At 34.8% G+C, this 20,450-nt stretch overlaps 1 protein-coding gene across 1 annotated transcript in view; it reads left to right on the forward strand.

Moving 5' to 3' along the window:
* Nucleotides 1–384: 384 nt before the first annotated feature.
* STXBP5L (syntaxin binding protein 5L) overlaps nucleotides 385–20,450 on the forward strand; it is a 430,479-nt gene continuing 410,413 nt past the window's right edge. Inside the window, exons 1-2 of the mRNA XM_051990611.1 lie at nucleotides 385–581; nucleotides 1,561–1,758. Coding sequence (XP_051846571.1) covers nucleotides 1,570–1,758 — 189 coding nt within the window. The 5' untranslated portion in view covers nucleotides 385–581; nucleotides 1,561–1,569. The remainder of the gene's footprint in view (nucleotides 582–1,560; nucleotides 1,759–20,450) is intronic.

Genomic DNA, 20,450 nt, shown 5'->3' on the forward strand with positions numbered 1-20,450 from the left:
CCAATTAAAAATCCTCACCGTTCTTTCCCGATAAACACAGGTTGGCTTGGCCGTCAATCAAAGACCTAACCCTATAGAAACAGGCCGCCAAGCAATTTTCTGTGATATCTTCCCGCCCCATCTTTCCATTGGTTCTTCTTTTCCGCCATTCCCCAAAGCGCCTAGGAGCTGGGCAACTACAGTCTCCTTGGCCCAACAGATTATTTGCGATTGGGCCGAAGGCCGATCAACTGGCCCCTTCCCCTCCTTTGGGCAATTTCCCGCCTCCCCGTCGCAATGGCGTCGGCGCCTCCTGGCTCGGAGCCGTGAGAGAGGGGCGGGGCCAGGGGCGGGGTTTACTTAGCCTCCCACGGCGGGGAGGGCGGAGCTGTGGCTGCTGCTGTTTCTGTTAGTACCTCGGAGAGCGGCCGGCGCAGGGAAGGAGGGGAGGGAGGGTCTGACAGACTGACCAGACCCCGAAGCAGCCGACGGAGGGGGGGTATAGTCGGGACCGCACCGGACGCTCCCTACCCCCCTCCCTTTTTGGACACCCCTTTCCCCTTCCCCCGGACCCTCGGGCTAGGCAGCGTCGTCTGAGGAAGGTGCTTGCCGGGCTTGATCCGAGGGGTCGCTCCCGCTCCCTTGCCTCCTCGCCGCCTCCTACCCCCAGCCCCGCGGGGCTCGCAGCACACCTGTCCGGGTGCAGAGGCGCGAGGCCCCTCTTCTCCCGGGAATGGGTGCGAGGCGGCGGCCCTCTGGGGACCCTCGAGGACCAGTAGCAGCAGCGGGAGGTGGAGTGGGGGGGGGGGGGCGGGGGGGAGCTGCGGCCGCTGCTGAGGGCCCCGGGGAGTAGCCGCCGCTGCCGGGGCAGCGAGCGCTCCGCACGGCCGGCCAGCGGCTGCTGGAGCAGAGACGGGGGAGGCGGCAGCACTGCTGGGGAGGAAGAGGGGGGCTTGCTGCTGCTGCTGCTGCTGCTGCTGCTGCTTCTGGGAGGGCTGCAGTTTGGAGGTTCTTTCTCTTAGAGGGGATGGGTAAAGAGATGAAAGGGTGGTAGACGGGTGGGGGCGTGGAAACAATACACCCCCTCTCCTCCGCCCCCAAATAGATTCCCCCCCCATATACAATGATCTGCCCTGGAGCCTTAAAAAAGCAACCCCGAGTCTTTTCTAGAGAGGCAGCAAGGACTCCCCTGCTCTGTTGGACTCTGATTTGATTGTATAATCCCGATGATATAATGCTAATGACGATGATGACACTGCCTTTTATTTTTACCTTGCCTCTTTTAAAAGCGTAGCTACTGCTCCGGGTAAAGCACTGGGGTGGTCAGATGTGAAAGGATTTGCTACTGCTGCTCGGGGAGTTTTACTTTGCTTTTGTTTTTGAGGCCATTTTCAAAATTGAAATTAGACAAAATGAAGGTTTTGTATTTTTCAACCAGTTATGTCTCATGCTGACCAAAAAATAGGGGGGGGGGGCAATCAAACTGCTCTCTTGCTTAGGGAAAAGAAAGAGACTTTTTAGCCACATGTAATTGTGTTTTCACTTTATTCTCCCCTCCCCCTTCACATTTTTGACAAGCAGTATCTAAAAATGAAGAAGTTTAATTTCCGCAAAGTTTTGGATGGTTTAACTGCCTCATCCCCTGGCAGTGGCAGCAGCAGTAGTGGTAACAGTGGCAGCGGGACTGGAGGTGGCTCCATCCAGCCTGGAGGGACTGCAGGGATTCTCAGAGAAGAGATACAGGAAACCCTAACTTCGGACTACTTCCAAATTTGCAAGGTAAGATATTGCAATTGGGTTCCACATCTGTTTTTTGCTTTTTTTTTTTTTTTTTTTTTTTTTTTTTCTGTTCGGATTGTAAACAAACTAGAAGTATCCATTAGGGATTAGGAGCCTTTGAGATGCCAGCATGAAAAGAGTCTGGTGCAGAGCGGCACAGTGAATTAATGAGGATGTTTGAGGATATCTATATCAGCTTCGACTAAAGTAACAGTGGTAGTTTGAATAAGGAAAATCAGCAAACGGGAATAGCATTTTATAGATAACCTAGGAAAATATATTGGATTTTTTTTTAAAAAGAGGCAATTAGGAATATTTAAATAAAGGTAGTAAATTGAGGTAGAAAATAATTCTACTAGTTCAATAGCCGCATTTATGTACGGAAGCTTGAGAGCTTGCTTGTTATTTTGATTTAATATTCTAAGTAAGTGATTACATCTGTTGAAATGCTGCCATTATTGATTTCATATTATCAGGATTGATACATTTAACTTACAGGTTCTATTAGTCATTTTAAAATTTTAATTTCTTTTTAAATGAATCATTTGCCTTCTAAAATAAGTGAGAATATGGCATCAACTCAGTGCTCAGTACTTATAAATACTATACAAGGCAAAATGTTCTGGATTGTCAGGGAAATAGTTTAGATAACAACGTTGTGGATTTGAACTTATAAGGAGGTTTTATAAGTAACAAAAATAATCAGGGGAGGGGAGTCTACAGAGGAATTAGAGCAATAAATGTTACTGCTATATTAAAATTTTCCTAAACAAATTTATAATATACTTTGTAGCAATCTTTGGAAAAAGGATAATCCAGGATTATTTTTTTAAAAACCTGATATAGATTCATATAAGTATTTAAATGAAAAGTCATTTTTTAAAAGATATGTACCTATGATAAGTAATGTTTTAAAGTAAACATATACAATTTCAATAATGAGATTTCAATTTTATGGTATTTTTAGGGAAAAAAGACCAACTTTTAAATAGAAATTATTAAATGTTAATATTACACAAGAGATTTTCAAAATTATTCATAGTAAATGAATGATATTATGAGCTTCAGGAACTATCCTACTCTCCAATTCCCCAAAGTAATATAACAATGGAATTAAATGTCTACTTATTAAAACATCAAAATTTAACTTAAATTTATAATAACAAGTGCTTTCAGAATTAAGCAAAGTTAAACAGGCTTAATTTTCTTTTCTCCCTATGGAATATGTATATTGTAATATTTTTGTAGTTAATATGAAAGTATAGACAGGCTATCAGAACAGGGAAGGAGTTAATAGTGATTGTTGCCAACTTTACTGAATGATGTATTAAGGAGTTCTTGAAGGCCCGATTTGTATTTCTGAGCAATTGCCCGATGCTCATGATTTCTGTTATCTGAAATACTAGTTTCTCACAGCAGTTTTCAAAGTTTGAATGGAAGAAGGAAGGAAATAGACTTAAGTTTCTTCAAGAATTGTAGGAACCTGTTTGGATGGGAAGGATGGATTATGCTAAAATGCATTCAGCCTGCTGGCATTTTAAAAGGTGGTAGAGAAAGCTTCAAACAAAAACCCAGAGAAAGGTGCTGCATTAAGAAGGCAAGAGGTGATGACAAAGTAATATGCTTGTCTGTTTGAACTTCTAACAAGTATCAGCAATGGTTAAAAAAAAAAAAAAAGGAAGACTAAGGCAATTCTTTTATATTAGTGATAGTTTCAAATAAAATAAAGATTGAAAATATTTGACAGCAGTTTATATATTAGTATCCCAGTTTGGTAGAATGAAGATAGCCCATAAAGTGTAGTACTGTCACATTAAAAATAAATTCTAGTGGAAGTATTATAATACAAGAAGATCTAAGCATCATATAAGGGTGATGTAAGAGGCTTAGTAGACAAAGAAAGTGCTATAGAATGTCCAGGTCAAGAACTTCCTTACTTAAATGATAAAAATGTGATAAGAGAGCTATAATAGCCTATCTGACCAAAAAATATGACTAAAAATAGAAATATTAAATAGGATTATAGATGTGATACTAGAAACAGTAATTGAGGCAAGTGATCTAAATTCCAGGCCTTACCTATTCTATGAATAAATCATTGTGTCATTTAATTTTTCTTAATTTCACTTAACTGGGCTTTAGTTTTTTCATCTGTAAAATATTAGAATAGATAATAATCTAACATTTACATGGCCTTGTTTTGTTCCAAAAGACTTAGCTCCCAACAACCCCAGTATAGGAACAATTAGTAAGAAGAAACTGAAACTCACAGAATTTAAGGGATCTACTTATAATCAGCCAGCTAGTGTCTGGGATTTGAACCTCCATCTCTTATCTCCCAAGTCCAGGGCTCTTTCTGCCACAACATTGGAAGGTTTCTTCCAGTGTTAATATTCTATGATTTGATCAGATTAGGGAAGCTTTAAAATGAGGCCAGCTATTAATAAGGCAGACTTTAGTTAGCCTAATTCTTTACTTCCATCCTGCCTTATTTGGTAAAATAACAACTGAGAAGTTAAAAGGTGTCCCCAAAGAGCAAGTGATTGATCCCTACCACAGATAACTTTAGGGGTCACAAAAAGAGAAAATATGTTAGACCTATACCCAAGGAATGAAGAGGAACTAGAACAGGAAAAATTTTTGATGAACCACAATATGATATTGATTACAACACAATTCAATTCAGTATTGTGATGGAGAAGGCAAACCAAAGAAATTCATCATGCAGTTATTCACTTTAATAGTAATACTTTACATTGGTATAGTGCTTTGTCATTTTCAAAGTGCTCTTACCTATATTATCTCATTAAATCCTCATAACAGTCCGGTTAGGTAGGTACAACAGCTGTTATTATTCCCACTTAAAAAGGAGAAAACTGAAAGCTCAGACTTGATTCGCCCAAGGTCATGTGCCTAGTGGCTGGAAAAGGAGTAAAATTTAAAATTTCTATTCTCTGTTAACTATAATATACTATTTTCATAGAAATGGAGATTAGAATATAATATTGATATTATTTAATAAAATTAGAAATAATTTTAAAAGTATAAGATCTTTCTGAAGCCTGAAGCTACTTTGATATGTAAAGATTGTCAGATTTAGGACAAAGACAAGGAAGACCACAAGGTATGACAGTTTAGGCACAAACCACAAATTAATAAGGCCAAAACAATGTAAACAATACTTGGGAAGGAGCTCTAAAAGTAGTGATATGAAATCATTTTAATAATATGAAAAAGAAAGAAGCTAGCTAAACTATCATGATATCACTTGCTGATTGTGATATATAAAAGTTCTATGGGGAATTAAGAAGAGAAATTGTAGAAAGACCAACTTAATTCCTTTATTTCAGACCTTAGATGTTAGGAAGATTATTTCCAAATTATTTTTTGAAAAAAAAGTACAGAGATATCAGATCAATAGTAGTACGTGTACAGGATGTTCTAGACATAATTGACAAACTGGACATAAATCATCAGAATCTGATGGCATCCTCCCAGAAGTGTTGAATAAACTGATGGGGTGAAATTGTAGAACTGTTAGCCAAAATTCATAAGCTGTTGTTGTTACAAATAGTCATTATGCCAAGGGACTGGTGCAAAGCCAGCATTATTCCCATCTATAACAAAGGCTCCATAGAGATCCAGCAAACTATAACAGACTGACATGTCTGATCTCTGCACCATAAGCAAGAATAGATTCATGAGGATAAATACTTTACTTATTAGATTTCCTTGCAGAATTATATTAGCAGACAAGGGAGAATCAATGATCATATCTTATTTACTCTTTCAAAACATGTTTGCAATGTTCCATAGCAAAAGCTTTCTTCCTCTTTCAGAAAACTGAATTACTACACAATGGGTAAGACTGTGGGTTTGTCATAGCCTTGTGGGCTGTTCCCTATTGGCCCATCTGGGTCTATGATCAAAAAGGCTGGCAAAATGTAAGACATTCTTAAGAAGGGCTTTGGAAACAAAACAGAAATAATTATTCCCTTTCTGTCAGGAGAGAAGCTCTCCTTACTGAAGGCTTTATTCTGTGGAGCAATGAATTACTCTTCAAACCCTTGCATAAGGTACCAATTTGGAGTTAGAATTAGAAATTATCAGAGCTACCCAAATTAAAATAAATTTTTTGAACCAGATACCAAACAAGTTCAGACAGGATGTTTGTTAGTTGTTAAATTTTTAGTCTATTTGCCTAACTAACTATAAGAACATTGATTCTTATTGGTAGTATTAGATCAGAAGAATAATATTGGTAGATCAATGTTCTTAAATCAAGAAGGCCAACCAGTCTTTAACATGGTTTATACAAAATAATATTGTGTTTGTAGCTGGAAGAGGGCATGTCATTCTGATCAGTATATATTTTTTAAAAGTTTTGTTTATTTATTTTATACTTAAATACAAAATAGGAAAATTACAGAAAACTCCATTACCATGTATATAGCAGAATATGAGAGGATTCAAAATATAAACTAATAAATTTCCATTTCAAGAAAGCCTACATGGTAAATACTGCACATTCAGAGCAGTCCATCTTTTCTTTGTTTCCTTGTAGGTTTTTTGTTCTTTGCTGTGTACTTTTTACTTTATTCTTTTTTTCCTCTTCCTCCACCTCTCTTCCCAGTCAGCAATTAAGCATGGATCTATATTTTAAATATATATATATGCATATATGTATATATATATATATATATATACAGAGAGATATATACATAATACACATATGCATAGATAGCTATAATCATATATATATATATATACAGAGAGATATATACATAATACACATATGCATAGATAGCTATAATCATATATATATATATATATATATATATATATATATATATATACACACATACACACACACACATTCACATGCATCTATGTAAGACTGTACCATACTCATATTTCTCTGAAGGTGGATATCTTCTTTCATATGTTCAAGTATTTCCATATTTTTTAACTCCATCAAATCATCATTTTCTACACCACAGCAATATTCCAAACTGACCAGTCACTTTAAGAAAGATACTTGAGATGGGGTTTGTCAGGAGAAGGGCAGCTAATATGATCAAAGAAATAAAATTCTCTATCAAAAATCTCCAAAGCAGAGAATATGTAAGTCTGAAATGGCCAGGGATGAGAGAGGAATTTAATTACATATAAAATCAATATCACTTAAAATAGTGGGTAGAAATTTTTATGAACTTTATTATTTCAAGAGTAGTATAGGCTAAAAAAAAATAAAGTCAAAGTAGGGATCAAATGGAAGCAATGACATTGCATTTAGAATCAGAAAACCAGGGTTTTACTCTAAACTCTGCTTCTTGTGTGGATTTGAATAAACCATTTCAGTCTCAGTTTCCTTATCTGTAAACTAAGGGAGTTGGACTAGGTGATCTCTAGGTTAATTCCCATCTCTAAATTCTATGATCATAGATAAATTCATAGATTATTATTCCATTCTAAGGTATTAAGAAAATTTAAGGAAGTTTTAGATTGTGATCTTATAAATAGGGATTGTATTTAACCTCTCTTTGTATTACTAGTACTTAGCATAGTGCCTGGCACAAAGTAGATGTTAAAGAAGTATTTTTGACTGATTGACATTGTTAGACTTCTGTGGTTGACAATGGACAGCAAATATATTCTACTGCAAAAGGTCATTGGGTACCACTGTTAGGCAGATTTCTTGGTTTCGTGGAATTCTGTTACAGTATGGAATTTCTCGGGTTCTTAGATAACATTATCTGTCATTTTTATTACCCTCAAAATGAGGCTGACTTAATCCTAATAACATTTCAAATTCTGTCTGAATACAAACTATTTTCATTAGTGGTAAAGTCAAAATTTCATTTCTTGATTCTGTGGTTTCATATCTAAAGACCTCCTGTTGTCTCAGTTTGAAGATGTGACTATCTGAAATTGATGACTTAGTTCTGGAATTTTATTTTCATATGGTTTGATAGCACTGATTATAGTCTTGTAAAATCGTCCAGTTATTAGTATATTAGTAATAACTAAGGAACACTATTCTTTAAAGGTTTCAAATAGCAGTACTGTTGTAAGCTTTAAAAGGAGTACTTTGGATTTTTTCCAGAAAAAAAGAAAATGACACTGAAGTGTCAAAATCAAGTAGCTATTTGCAAAAATACTTTGGTAGTGGGAACTATATCTTCTTAATTCTTTAATATTCAAGAAACTAAATTTAAAATATAGGTAATTTTCATTACCTGTATTTTTTCATTATATTTTAAATAAAATGCTAAATTTATATCTACACAGGTGGAGCTAATGCACATTTGTATTACTTTCTGCTAAATCAGCTGGTACATTTTAGGAAACCAAAAATAGGAACCATCCTTAAAGAATTTACAGAAAACCAAAGAACATAAAATGCTCTTAAGTTTCAGTCAGTTAACTCATTGAGGGTTATTTGTAGATTTTTGGTACAATTGAGTAATTTGTTGAGATCTGAAGAATAGAGCAGCAAGATTTTTTTTACAAGTTTTTCTTTCAAAAGATATACTTATTAACTTTAAAATATGGTATTTTTTCCAAGTCATAATTTAGGTGTAAATTATTCTCACCCAATTCAGTTGAGTGAAAGCAAAATACATTTTTTGTTGTTGATATTGTTCTTCTCAGCAAAATTGCAAGTGACAGAGATTTACTTGTTAAGATTCTAGAGAAAAATGATTGTTTTTATTACACAGGCATACCAGTTTGTATTTTTAAAAAAGAATACTAGATTGTCTAAGAGATGGAAAATGATTTTGGACTATACAGAAACGGAGTCATGGATTTAAAGCTACTAGGGACCTCTGAGATCTTCCAATTTAACACCCTCATTTTATAGATTAGAATTTGAGCTCAGGGATATTAAATGACTTGCCTATATTAAGTGAAAGTATTTAATGTTAATTAAATGCTAACTGATTTTATGGTGCATTTAAGAAAGACAACTTTTAATTTGCTTTTGGTAAGCCCTTTTTTGTGCTGTTAATTGATTATGTTGTAGAAATCTGACAAGTAATATGAAAATCTAATACCAAGACATGGCATTTTATATAGTTTGCTTGATCATTTTTGTTAATTTTAAAGTCTCTACAATGCTTTTATAAAAGGAAAAGTATTTGGGATAATCAGGATCATCTGGCTATTTTAACTATAGAACAGAAAATGTAAATTTTTGATGGGGTTCAAAAAAACTATGGCATTTTATTATATTACATAAAATATAAAGACTAAACGTTTTATTCTTTAAAGAACTCCCAAATGAGGAAAGTCTCTCTGTCAATGCATGTCTTCTGATCTCAGGGAATTGCCTAGACCATTGAGAGATTAAGTGACACATTCTTGGTCACACAGCCAGTATATGTCAAAGGCAAGACTTGAACTCAAGTTTTCCTGACTCTGAGGCTTGTTCTTTATCCATTGTACAGTGCTCTCTCTCATACAAAATTTTTTCTCCTTTTAAATCCTTTGACAGTTTGTAAAGAAATTCATCTGTTTCTAGGAATAGTTGTTTCTAATAGTTGTTGCATTTAGAAAGATTTTAAATGTAAATAACATTGTATACCTTTTTAAAAAGGATTTTTTCTTTTATTCTTTCCATTCTTTCTAATTTATCCATTATTTTCATCTTTTCTAGATTTTTCTTCTTTGATTAGTGCCTTTAAAGTTACTCAGTCTTTAGTCTCTATTCCTCATTAAAATAAAGCTTCTAGGGAATTCTCTCATCTAAATAGTTTCCATGTTATTTTTACTTTGTGGATCTTAACCCCTGACTCACCTATCCCTTTTTCCTTTGTCTTTTGTGCTTTGTCTTAGCAATATCAATTCCTGTAAGTGACAGAAAGGTGATTGTCCCATTGTAGGAATTTTCCTATATCTTTGATATTAATCATTGCTCTCCTCATGGTCATTTTCTTATCATTTGCTACAATACCCTGTACTCTCTATCCTCACCCCTCTCCCTGCCCTTCAGTTCTTGTGGTTGTTAGTTCCCCCTTACAAGAGAATGTAAGAACTCTTCTTCCTGTCAGATTACAGAAGTTGTTTTTCCTTTGCTCTTAATCCTTTACTCGATATGGGTATGTTACATATTCCCTTCTATCTTCTTTCTCTGCTCTCTCCTTTTATGAACTCTCTCATTATGTTATTCAGTTGTACAAAAATATTGATTCACCTATAATCAGGATGGTATAAAGTTTAGTCCATGTTCTTTCAGGTTTGTTTCTTTAGCATTTTCCATTTTCTCCTACAAATCGAAATTATAGTAGAACAGTTACTTAATAGTTTGGTTTGTCTGTTGTTATTTTGTTGCTGTTTTTATACTCCTTGATTGCTAGATTTGTTTTTATAATATTTCTGTTGTGTAGAGAGTTTGAAAGGCAAATCATTTGTTCTGATCTTATTGTGGCTATTCTTCTTATTTCTAGGAATGCTTCAAAATTCATATTTTAAATTTAACATCCATTGTTTGTTTATTAATGGTTTCAGCCCAATTTTTTCTTTTTTCTATTTCTTTTTTTGTTTTTATTAAAGCATTTAATTTTCAAAGAATATGCATGAATTATTTTTCAACAATGACTCTTGCAAAACCTTGTGTTCCAAATTTTCCCCTTTCCCCCTCACCCTCTCCCCTAGATGGCAAGTAATCAAATATATGTTAAACATGCTAAAATATATGTTAAATCCAACATAGGCACATATATTTATACAATTATCTTGTTGCACATGAAAAATCAGAACAAAAAGTGAAAAATTGGGAAAGAAAACAAAATGCAAGCAAACAACAAAAAGAGTGAAAATGCTATGTTGCAATGCACACCCATTTCCCACAGTCCTCTCTCTTTGTGTGGGTGGCTCTCTTCATCACAAGATCATTGGAACTGACCTCCATCTTTTCATTGTTGGAAAGAATCACATCCATCAGAATTGAGCATCATATAATATTCTTGTTGTGAGCTCAAGTTTGCAGAATATGACACTGTTCTATCTTGAGCTCCTTTGCCCTTCACAACAGGTTATTCCATTTTTTCCTATAGTTTCTCAAGGAGGCAGAATAATTTTGTGTTATTCAATGTCCTTTCCTTTATATTTGAAGGTCTTTTGCTTGGTTGCTTGCAGAATTTTTTATTTATCATTGGAATTGTTAAATTTCATATAAGACTATATGTCTTAGAGTTTGTAGAATAGGTTTTTTTTTTCTTTCCTGAAGGCAACTAGGTGATACAATGGTTAGAGCATTGAGACTAGGGTCAAGAAGACTTGAATTCAAATTCAACCTCCTACACTTATAAGCTATGTGACTCTAGAGAAGTCACAACTTCTGTTTACTTCAAATTTATAAATTATTAATTGAGAATTAAAAACAGCATCTACATTGAAGAGTTATTGTGAGGATCAAGTGAGATAATATTTGTGAAGAATTTAGCATAGTACCTGGTACCTAATAGGTACTATATAAATGCTTATTCCCTTTTCTTTCCCCTTTAAGGCAGCCTATAGAGTCTTTTAATTGATACTTTGTTAAAAAGATGAAATAGTTTTCTTATGGTTTTTCTTGCATTATGGCATTCATTTTGGGAGTATTATTTGGAGATATCTATAATCATTAAATTGTTTCTATTCATCCTATCTTTGAGATAAATATGGAAATAAATATTGCTTGTATGAATATCATCTTTTTGGGGGGAGCAAGAATTTGGGGTTAAGTGACTTGCCCCGGGTCACATAGCTAGTAAGCTTTAAGAGTTTGAGGCCAAATTTGAACTCAGGTCCTCTTGACTCAAAGGCGGGTGCTCTAACTATTGTGCCACCTGGCTGTCTCTAATCATCTTTTTTTTTTTTTTTTAACATTATTGCTTTATGCTTCTCTTCTTCCAGATTATCTTTCATTACTATGTATTTCTATTTCCAATAAGTTATTTTTCTCTTTTCTTTCTTTGGTGATACACGCCTTTGTGGATTCAAATTTTTCTATATAATCAATTAATTCTGTTGTACAGAACATAAATTCTGCTTTCATTATTCCTATTTTAACTCATTCAGGAATGTCATGCTATGGTTCGATTTTCCAAGGAATCCAGAGGATTCTCTGCCTCATCAGGTATTGATACAATTTCCTTTGTGTACAATAACCACAATACAATGTGCTTATGTTCAAGGTTTTTAACTGTGTTTTCTTCCTCCTGAGATCTTTGGTAATTTCATCTTCTTTTCTCTATATTCCCCAATTGCTTACTTTCTGACTTCTTCTTTGATGACAGTTTTCTTGGGGACCGGACTTCAAAGCCATCTTGGCTTTCTTCCCTCCTGGCAATTCACATTTCCATCTCAGTCTTTTCCCTAGCTGACTTCAGCAAGACTAGACTTGGCCCCAGTTGGATTCTAGGCTCTTTTCTTTTGGACCTAGTTTAGTCACAACAAGTAACATCCTGCATCAGTTCTCTCTCTTCCTCAGTTCTGTGGTTAAGCTCTGTGTGTAGCAGAGTGATCCCACAATGCTATTTTCCAGAGCAAGCTTCAAAGTTTTGGTTTTCTGAAGCACTAGGAAGAGTGGGGAAGGGGTAGAGTTGAATTATGATACTAACCCATGCATTGAATGTGCAATCTTATTTCAGGAAAACATGAGAGGTAGTTGATAAGATTATATTAAGCTTGTCCTATTTTGGAAAGGTTTTAAAAGTCATAAGGTTTGGATTAAATGTGTAGACTTCCATCGTGTTGACCATTTGATGTTGTATGATTTTAAAGCTGTAAACTGCCACATAAATGTTGTCTAATATAAAATTATACTACTTAATTTATCTTAGGAGAATTTTTCATTAATATCTCAACTAAATCTGGATGAAATATTGTCTTTTATTTTATAGTTTAGATATATTGCTTCATAAGTATCCATGAGTGTTTTGATGGATGTGGGACTTAGGTCCTGCATTTGCAGTCATATCTTCAACAGAGATTGATATATAGATATACAGTAAATATTTATGAGTATTCCAGTAAATATTTATCTCATGAATAAATAAAGACAACTTACAATTCTTTGTGGTTGCTTAAAGAATTGTATATTTTGGCTAGAGGAATAATTTGGGCTGTAAAGAACAGTTATATATTCTAATAAAAGCTACGTACAGAGATCTGATAGTAGAGTTTAGTGGTTAAAGAATGGTGGCTACAGAATAGAAAGAGTATAATTCTTATTATATTTCTTCTATTTTTCTACTTTGTTTAGAGAAAAACTACTAACCAGGTCCATGTGACAGATTGTTTATATCTAGGGTGCCAGCCAATTGATTATATTGTTGAATGGTTGATAAAATTTGGTCATTGGAAAACCATCCCAAAGCAGACAAGATCTGATTATTTTGACTGTCTTCAGTGAACGAATCAGACTGGGCAATTCTTTTGTATTTTTATAGTGATCTGATTTTTTAGGTGATCTGATTGATTATTTGAATCATTACGATAGTATTAGTAACATGAAATGTAGACCTGAGGAAAATTAATGGTCTCTGGATATAGATTCACACTATATATATATATATGTGTACTTATAAAATATTTTTATGAGGGATGTTACAGACTTGATTTTATTATTTCTGGTTGATCAAAAGTAAAAAATATGCCTACATATTTAACTCATGGCCAACTTTTGATTATTCTCACTAGTGAAATGAAACATTAGAATAGATAATACAAGGTGATTTATTATCTCTCCACTACCGGCCTCACCATTATAGCAACCTCTGCATCTTTGACAAAGAACTCAAATAACAGAAGAGATCAAGAGTCTAATAGAAGTTTCTGTGAGGAATTAAAGGGATGGAAATGAATTCAGATACTTTTTCTACCTATATTAATGCTAATTCTCTACACTCTTTTTATTTCCTTCTCTTAGACCAGTCAACAATAATATTGTTGGTAAACGTCAGTTATAGAAGAAGACAAAAGAGAATTGATTAATTTGTATGCTACTTTGCTTCCCTTTCTCCCAAATTGTAAATGTTCAAACCAGAATTCTTCCTTTCTGTGCTGGTAAAAATATTGTCACCATGCCTGTCAGCTTCTACAAGTGAATGCTTGCTATGTGTAAAGTGTACTGTACTAGATTTATCTTCTGATATAGCCATATTGTTGATGTAATCAACAGGATCTTTCATAAATACAAGCTTCTGGAGAATATTACTATTTATAGGAAAATCTCTTTTCCATTTGAACTCTATAAATGCTCCACAACTATGGTGAATACAGTTTTATATGTTGTTTAAGATATACAGTCAGAAGCTCTTGAACAAAGTTATTGCAATGACATTTCTCAAGAAATATTGTATTATCTCAACATATCTACGTGTATCTTAACATGTGAAACACTTTGTTAGAGGAGAATCTTTATAGGACAATAATCTGTTCTACTGTAACATAATTTCTTATAATCAAGAAACAGAGTACAGATTTGTATTCTCTATACTTCAGTTCTGTGATGACATTTGGCATGAATTTAAAAACAGTCCATACTAAGCTACCTATTCATTTTTAAAATTTTCATCAAGGATACCTGTATATCTCTTAAAGACATATATACAAGTAAGGAATTAGGCATATGGGTTGATAGTTACTAATGTCCTCATGATTGCTTTGTTGTTAAAAATGATATATTTTAGTTTTTTTCTAGTTAATCTGAATCTTATCCTTTCAGAGAACTTGAAAATCAGTTTTCTAGTGTTTTGAAATTGATTTTTGATTTAATCTCTTTAATGCTATGGAGTCCAAATGCAGTGTTTTCTCCATAATCAGTGATGACAAGGAATCACTATACAAACACTAGGAAATGCCATTTTTCTTCTATTTGTAGTCTTCTATCCAATTCAGTCTATAAACATTCTGTGGACAATCTGGCATTATTGGTTTTTGGACCAACATTTCTGTAAACTTCTTTTTCCTTCCACTGTACTTTACTCTTTTGTGAAATAGTACCCACTTATGATCTTTTACAATCTTTTCTTTAACATATTAAAAATGAGCTTACATTAAATTAAATTGTATTACCCTTGACTACTATATCTAGTTGCCTTACAAGGATATAAAATCTTTGGAGACCAAGATAGTTTTTCAGGCTCTTTTGGCATCCTTGTCATGATTAAACTGTATAGTTATAACTCATTGACTCTTCCTTAATCTAATCCCCATTTATAATTCTCAATAGCTTGTTTGCATAGGTCAGCTAGGAAGCAGGTTCTTTTATCCTTCAAATTTGATAATTTTATCTTTTCTCTGACTAGTTGGTAATTTGATTTTACTCAGACAGCTGAGTAAGAAATTAAATTCAACAAATATCTATTTAAGCTCCTTACCTTGTGTAAGACATTGGAAATGAAAAGACAAAAGTAATAATATTCTCTGTCCTCAAGGATCTTATGTTATGCTGGAAGGTATAACATGTAGAGAGATAAGTATGTACATAGTAATTTCAAGAATGATAAAGTACAAAGAACTGAGGCAATCGGGGAAGACTTCAAGTAGAAGACGATACTTGTGCCTGACAAGCAAGGATTTTTAGAGGTAAGTATGAAAAGATAGTGCATTCTGGTATTGGAGAGAGTCCTGAGCAAAGGCACTGGCATGTCCAATATTATGTTTGAGTCAAGTAGTTAGGTCAGTTTAGTGGAAATGCAAAGTATGTGAAGAGGAGTAATGGAAAGTAATTTGGAAAGATAATTGGGAACAAACATATGGTAATCTTTAAATGCTAGGTTGAAAAGTTTATACTTTATGGTAGTGGCATTACATAGAAAAATATTGAAAATTTTGACTAGGATAGTGATATGGTAATACTTGCCTCTTAGGAATATTAATTTAGCAACTGCAGGGAAAATATAGTGGGGAGGACTGGAAATAGAAAACTCAATTAAGAAGCTGTTGCAATAGTTAAGGTAAAAAAAGTTGAGGTGGTGGTTGTATGACAGTGTGGAGACGGTTACAAATAATGTTATGGAGGTAAATCAACAAGACTGCAAATTATGAGAGAAGAGTAAGAATCAAGTGTGATGCTTAGATTCCAAGGCTAGGAAACTAAAAGAATGATGATGCCTTTGCTAGAAATCAGGAAGTTTGGAAGAGACATGGCTCTTAGGAAAATATGACTTCTATCATAGAACTTTTAAGTTTGAGATGCTAATGGGATGCTCTGATGGAGATATCTAAAAGTTATCTAGCAATTTAAAAAATTGATCATTCATCTTAATGGACAAGGAGGGACTGGCTACTGATAACTCACTTGACACCATTGGGGTCCCAGGAAATATATATATATACATATACATATATGATTTATATATCCAGACAAAGTAAATATCTGGTAGTTTGAAATAGAAAAGAGCATTAAAAATTAAAGGGAGAAGTGGATCAAGGATCAGGAAAGATTTAATTCTTATAAGTTATGTTACCTAACAGGAATCTGGAAGGAAGCAAAGGATTCTAGGAGGTAGCGGTAAAGAGGGAGTACGTACATTCCAGGTATAGGTGTCAGTTTATAGGGCAAAGGAGATGGATTTTGTATTTCAAAGAACAAAAACTAGTAGGTTAATTCCAGTAGGTCTGGAACATAGAGTCCGTAAAGGTGAGTAATGTGAAATAGAATGGGAAAAGCAAGGGAAGAGTCTTAAATGTCTCTCTTGGGATTTGTATTTTTATCAGAGAGGGGCTAACGTTTTGAAGTAGGGAAGTAAGTGGAAGCTGGGTTGGAGGGGAAGACCAGGTATAGAGTTTGTAAATGTGGAGGCCAATTAGGAGGTACTTGCAGGTAAGTAGTGCCTGCAGGTAAGAGGTAATGAAGGCATGGGCTAGAGTTGTGATTGTGTGAGTGGAGAGAAATGGAAGGATGCTAAAAATGTAAAGGTAGAATCACTAATTTTGGGCATCTAATTGTATATGGAAAATGAAGGAGAAAAGAGTTGAGGTGGAATTTCTAAAAAACAAACCCAGTTAATTACTAAAATGTAATTTCTATTTTCTACTATGTTTATCAAAGTGCCTTGCACTGAGTGCCTTATACATGCTTACATAATTAAATGGGAATAAAAAAGTTAATAACTGGAATTGTTTCATGGGTAGAAAATGAGTTCTGTTTTAGACACACTGAGTTTGAGGTACTAATGAAATATGTAGATAGTACGTCCAACACTCATTTGGCATATGAAGCTAATGATTATGAAAAAATTGGGCTGAAATTAATTATAACAGTTCAGGAGTTGGTGATAACAGCTAAGTGGATATGATTTTGTCAATTAAATATTACTTCCACTGATATAGATTGCAGTTCCTCCATGCCTTCTGTGTGATTCTTATCCATGTTCACTCATAGGTCTTCCATGGAATATCCATCCAATATTTTAGTATGTTTTTTCTAGTCAATTTTATATTTCAAGGATATCAATGTAACATTTGAACTATATATTATAGTTTTCTTGTACATGATCAACTCACATTACCCTTTCCTATTATACATATTCTCAATAATAGCCCTTATGTATTTCTTGAGGGTAAGTCATTATTAGAAAAATGATACTTCATTCATTTTTCTTCATTGCACCAGAGGAGTTATCTATATTGAGATGATAATTGAATTTGTGGAAGCAAATAAAATCACCAAGAGGGAGAATATATATACAAAATATATACAAAAAAGTGAAGTGGATCTAGGTCAGAATTCTGGGGACAACCACATTGAGAAAGGAGGAGATCATAATTCAACAAAAGTACCCGAAGAGGAGCAATCTGACTAGTTGAAGAAGAACCAGCAGGGAGCAGTGTTACAGAAGCTAAGGAAAGAGAGAAGGGTAGTCAGCAATGTCAAAAGCTGCAAAAAATTCAAGAAAAATGATTACTGAAAAAGGTCTTTAGGTTTAACACTTTAACACTTCAGAGATTGTTGAAAACCTTGTAGAAAACAGTTTCAGCAAAGTCTGAAGCCAAATTGCAAAAAGTTCAGAAATGAGTAGGAGGTGAGAAAGAAGAAACAATCAATGTGGATGTCTTTTTCTAGGAGTCTGACTGGGAAAGGGAGATGGAGGATGAGAGCTTTGAGGGAATGATGGCATAATGTAAAGGTTTTTGTTAGCAATGGGAAAGACTGGAGCATGTTTGTAGGCTACATGCAAGAAATCTAGAGATTGGGAGAGATGACAAATGAGAGAAAGTGAATTGGAAAGTCAAGCTTGTGGCAGTGAGGGACACTTTTCCTCAGAGAATAAAGAATAAAAGAAAAAGAAGATTATCCAGAGCATTTTGACTTGTGGAGTTTGAGAGAAAACAGATTTGTTAAGGAGGCCTTGATTTTCTCAGCAAAATAGCAGAAAGGGACTTCTGCTAAGAGTCTGAGGTAGCTTATAATGTATAAGAAAAGACAAGATTGAGAACAGACCTTGTTGTTCATCCTTTGTTTTTGAAGAAGACCAATGACAGTAGTGGTGATGTCTTGACTTGCACATGAATTGAAATTAAATAAGGCAGAGTTGTACAAACTAGCTTCACTTTCTCTTCCTGAGTCATGAATTCTAGTGGCAAGGCAAAAGTCAAGATGATAGGAATGGTCTGGGATGAAATGGATAGTCTTGGCATTTTTTAAAATAATAATTATAACTTTTTATTGACAGAACCCATGCCTGGGTAATTTTTTACAACATTATCTCTTGCACTCACTTCTGTTTCCACTTTTTCTCTCCCTCCCTTCACCCCCACCCCCAGATGGCAAGCAGTCCTATACATGTTAAATATGTCACAGTATATCCTAGATACAATATATGTGTGCAGAACTGAACAGTTTTCTTGTACAGGAAGAGTTGGATTCAGAAGGTAAAAATAACCCTGGAAGAAAAACAAAAGTGCAGATAGTTTACATTCATTTCCCAGTGTTCTTTCTTTGGGTGTAGTTACTTTTGTCCATCACTGATCAATTGAAACTGAGTTAGATCTTCTCTTTGTTGAAGAAATCCACTTCCCTCAGAATACATGCTCATATAGTATTATTGTTGAAGTATATAATGATCTCCTGGTCCTGCTCATTTCACTCAGCATCAGTTCATATAAATCCAAGTCTCTCTGTATTCATCCTGCTTGTCATTTCTTACAGAACAATAATATTCCCTAATATTCATATACCACAATTTATTCAGCCATTCTCCAATTGGTGGGCATCCATTCTTTTCCAGTTTCTAGCCACTACAAACATTTTGGCACATACAGGTCCCTTTCCTTTCTTTAAGATCTCTTTGGGATATAAGCCCAGTAGTAGTAACACTGCTGGATCAAAGGGTATGCACAGTTTGACAAGTTTTTGAGCATAATTCCAGATTGCTCTCCAGAATGGATGGATTTGTTCACAACTCTACCAACAGTGCATCAGTGTCCCAGTTTTCCTGCATCCCCTCCAACATTCATCATTATTTTTTCCTGTCATTCTAGCAAATCTGAGAGGTGTGTAATGGTATCTCTGAGTTGTCTTCATTTGCATTTCTCTGATCAATAGTGATTTGGAACACCCTTTCACATGAGTGGAAATAGTTTCAATTTTATCATCTTGAAATTGTCTGTTCCTATTCTTTTAGTCTTGGCATTTTTGATATCAAAGCACTAAGCACTCCAGAGTGCTTATTTCAGCCACCTTCGTGGCTATTAGAGCAGATTGTTCTCATATGGCCACTCCACTGGGGAAAGTCTTCACATGCTTGGGGTGGACACCCTCCTTAATTCACTGATTAGTATGAAAACTGTTGGCTACCCTCAACCTGGTTTAGCCGATTTATTGATATGGTTTACTTGGATACTGTGTGTGCTATAGCTTTTTGGAGCCATAGGTGAGAGTTGGGTGAAGGTAGACACCAAAGATGAAGGAGCCCTAAAAAAGGCTTGATAAGCCTTTATACCAGAGTTGCTAGTCTTCTCTGTATACTTCCTATACCCTAGAACAGGCATTACAGGAAATGTTTTAGAGTTGATGAGGGAAGGTAATATAAATTTGTAGTAGATCCAATCAATATAGTTGTTTGACTTACATTTGTAGAGATGACTAGAATGGAAGGAAGAATGGTGGTAGAATTGATGATTTATAGTATAACCTAGGCTGGGAATTTGGCAAGGGGGTGAAGAATTCAAGGATGAAAGACAGTTTATATTTAAGTGGAATGAGAGAAGAAAAGTAAGTCTGGAGCAGAGATGTTAAATTAGGAGAAAAGGGAAGGAAAAGATTTGGAAGCTAGGTGGCAGAATAACAAAGTTATGATCAAAGAAGGGAATTTCAGAGTTTGAGATCATGGAGTTATCACAATAATAGTTAAATGATGAGTGAATGAAACATTTGTTATGTTACTCTGTGTACTCTGCACTCATACACACCGTCTTTCAGTCAAATTAACTCTTCATATTCTTCTCAGATGGTATTCCATCTCCCCTTTCTGTCTTTATGTCTCTTGTGCCTGGAAAATATGCTGTTTTCATCTCCATTAGGTCAGCTAAATTGCCAACTTCTACACAAAGCCATTATTGATCTTTTCTACCTGCTAGTGCCTTCTTCTTAAAATGGTCTTGGATCTATTTTGTATATACCTGTGTATGTGCATAGTGTATCTCCTAGGTAGTTTGTTAGTACTCTGAAAGCAGGAGTTATTTAATTTTGCCTT

The sequence above is a fragment of the Antechinus flavipes genome, chromosome 3 (assembly GCF_016432865.1).
Source record: "Antechinus flavipes isolate AdamAnt ecotype Samford, QLD, Australia chromosome 3, AdamAnt_v2, whole genome shotgun sequence".
Classification (NCBI taxonomy): Eukaryota; Metazoa; Chordata; class Mammalia; order Dasyuromorphia; family Dasyuridae; genus Antechinus; species Antechinus flavipes.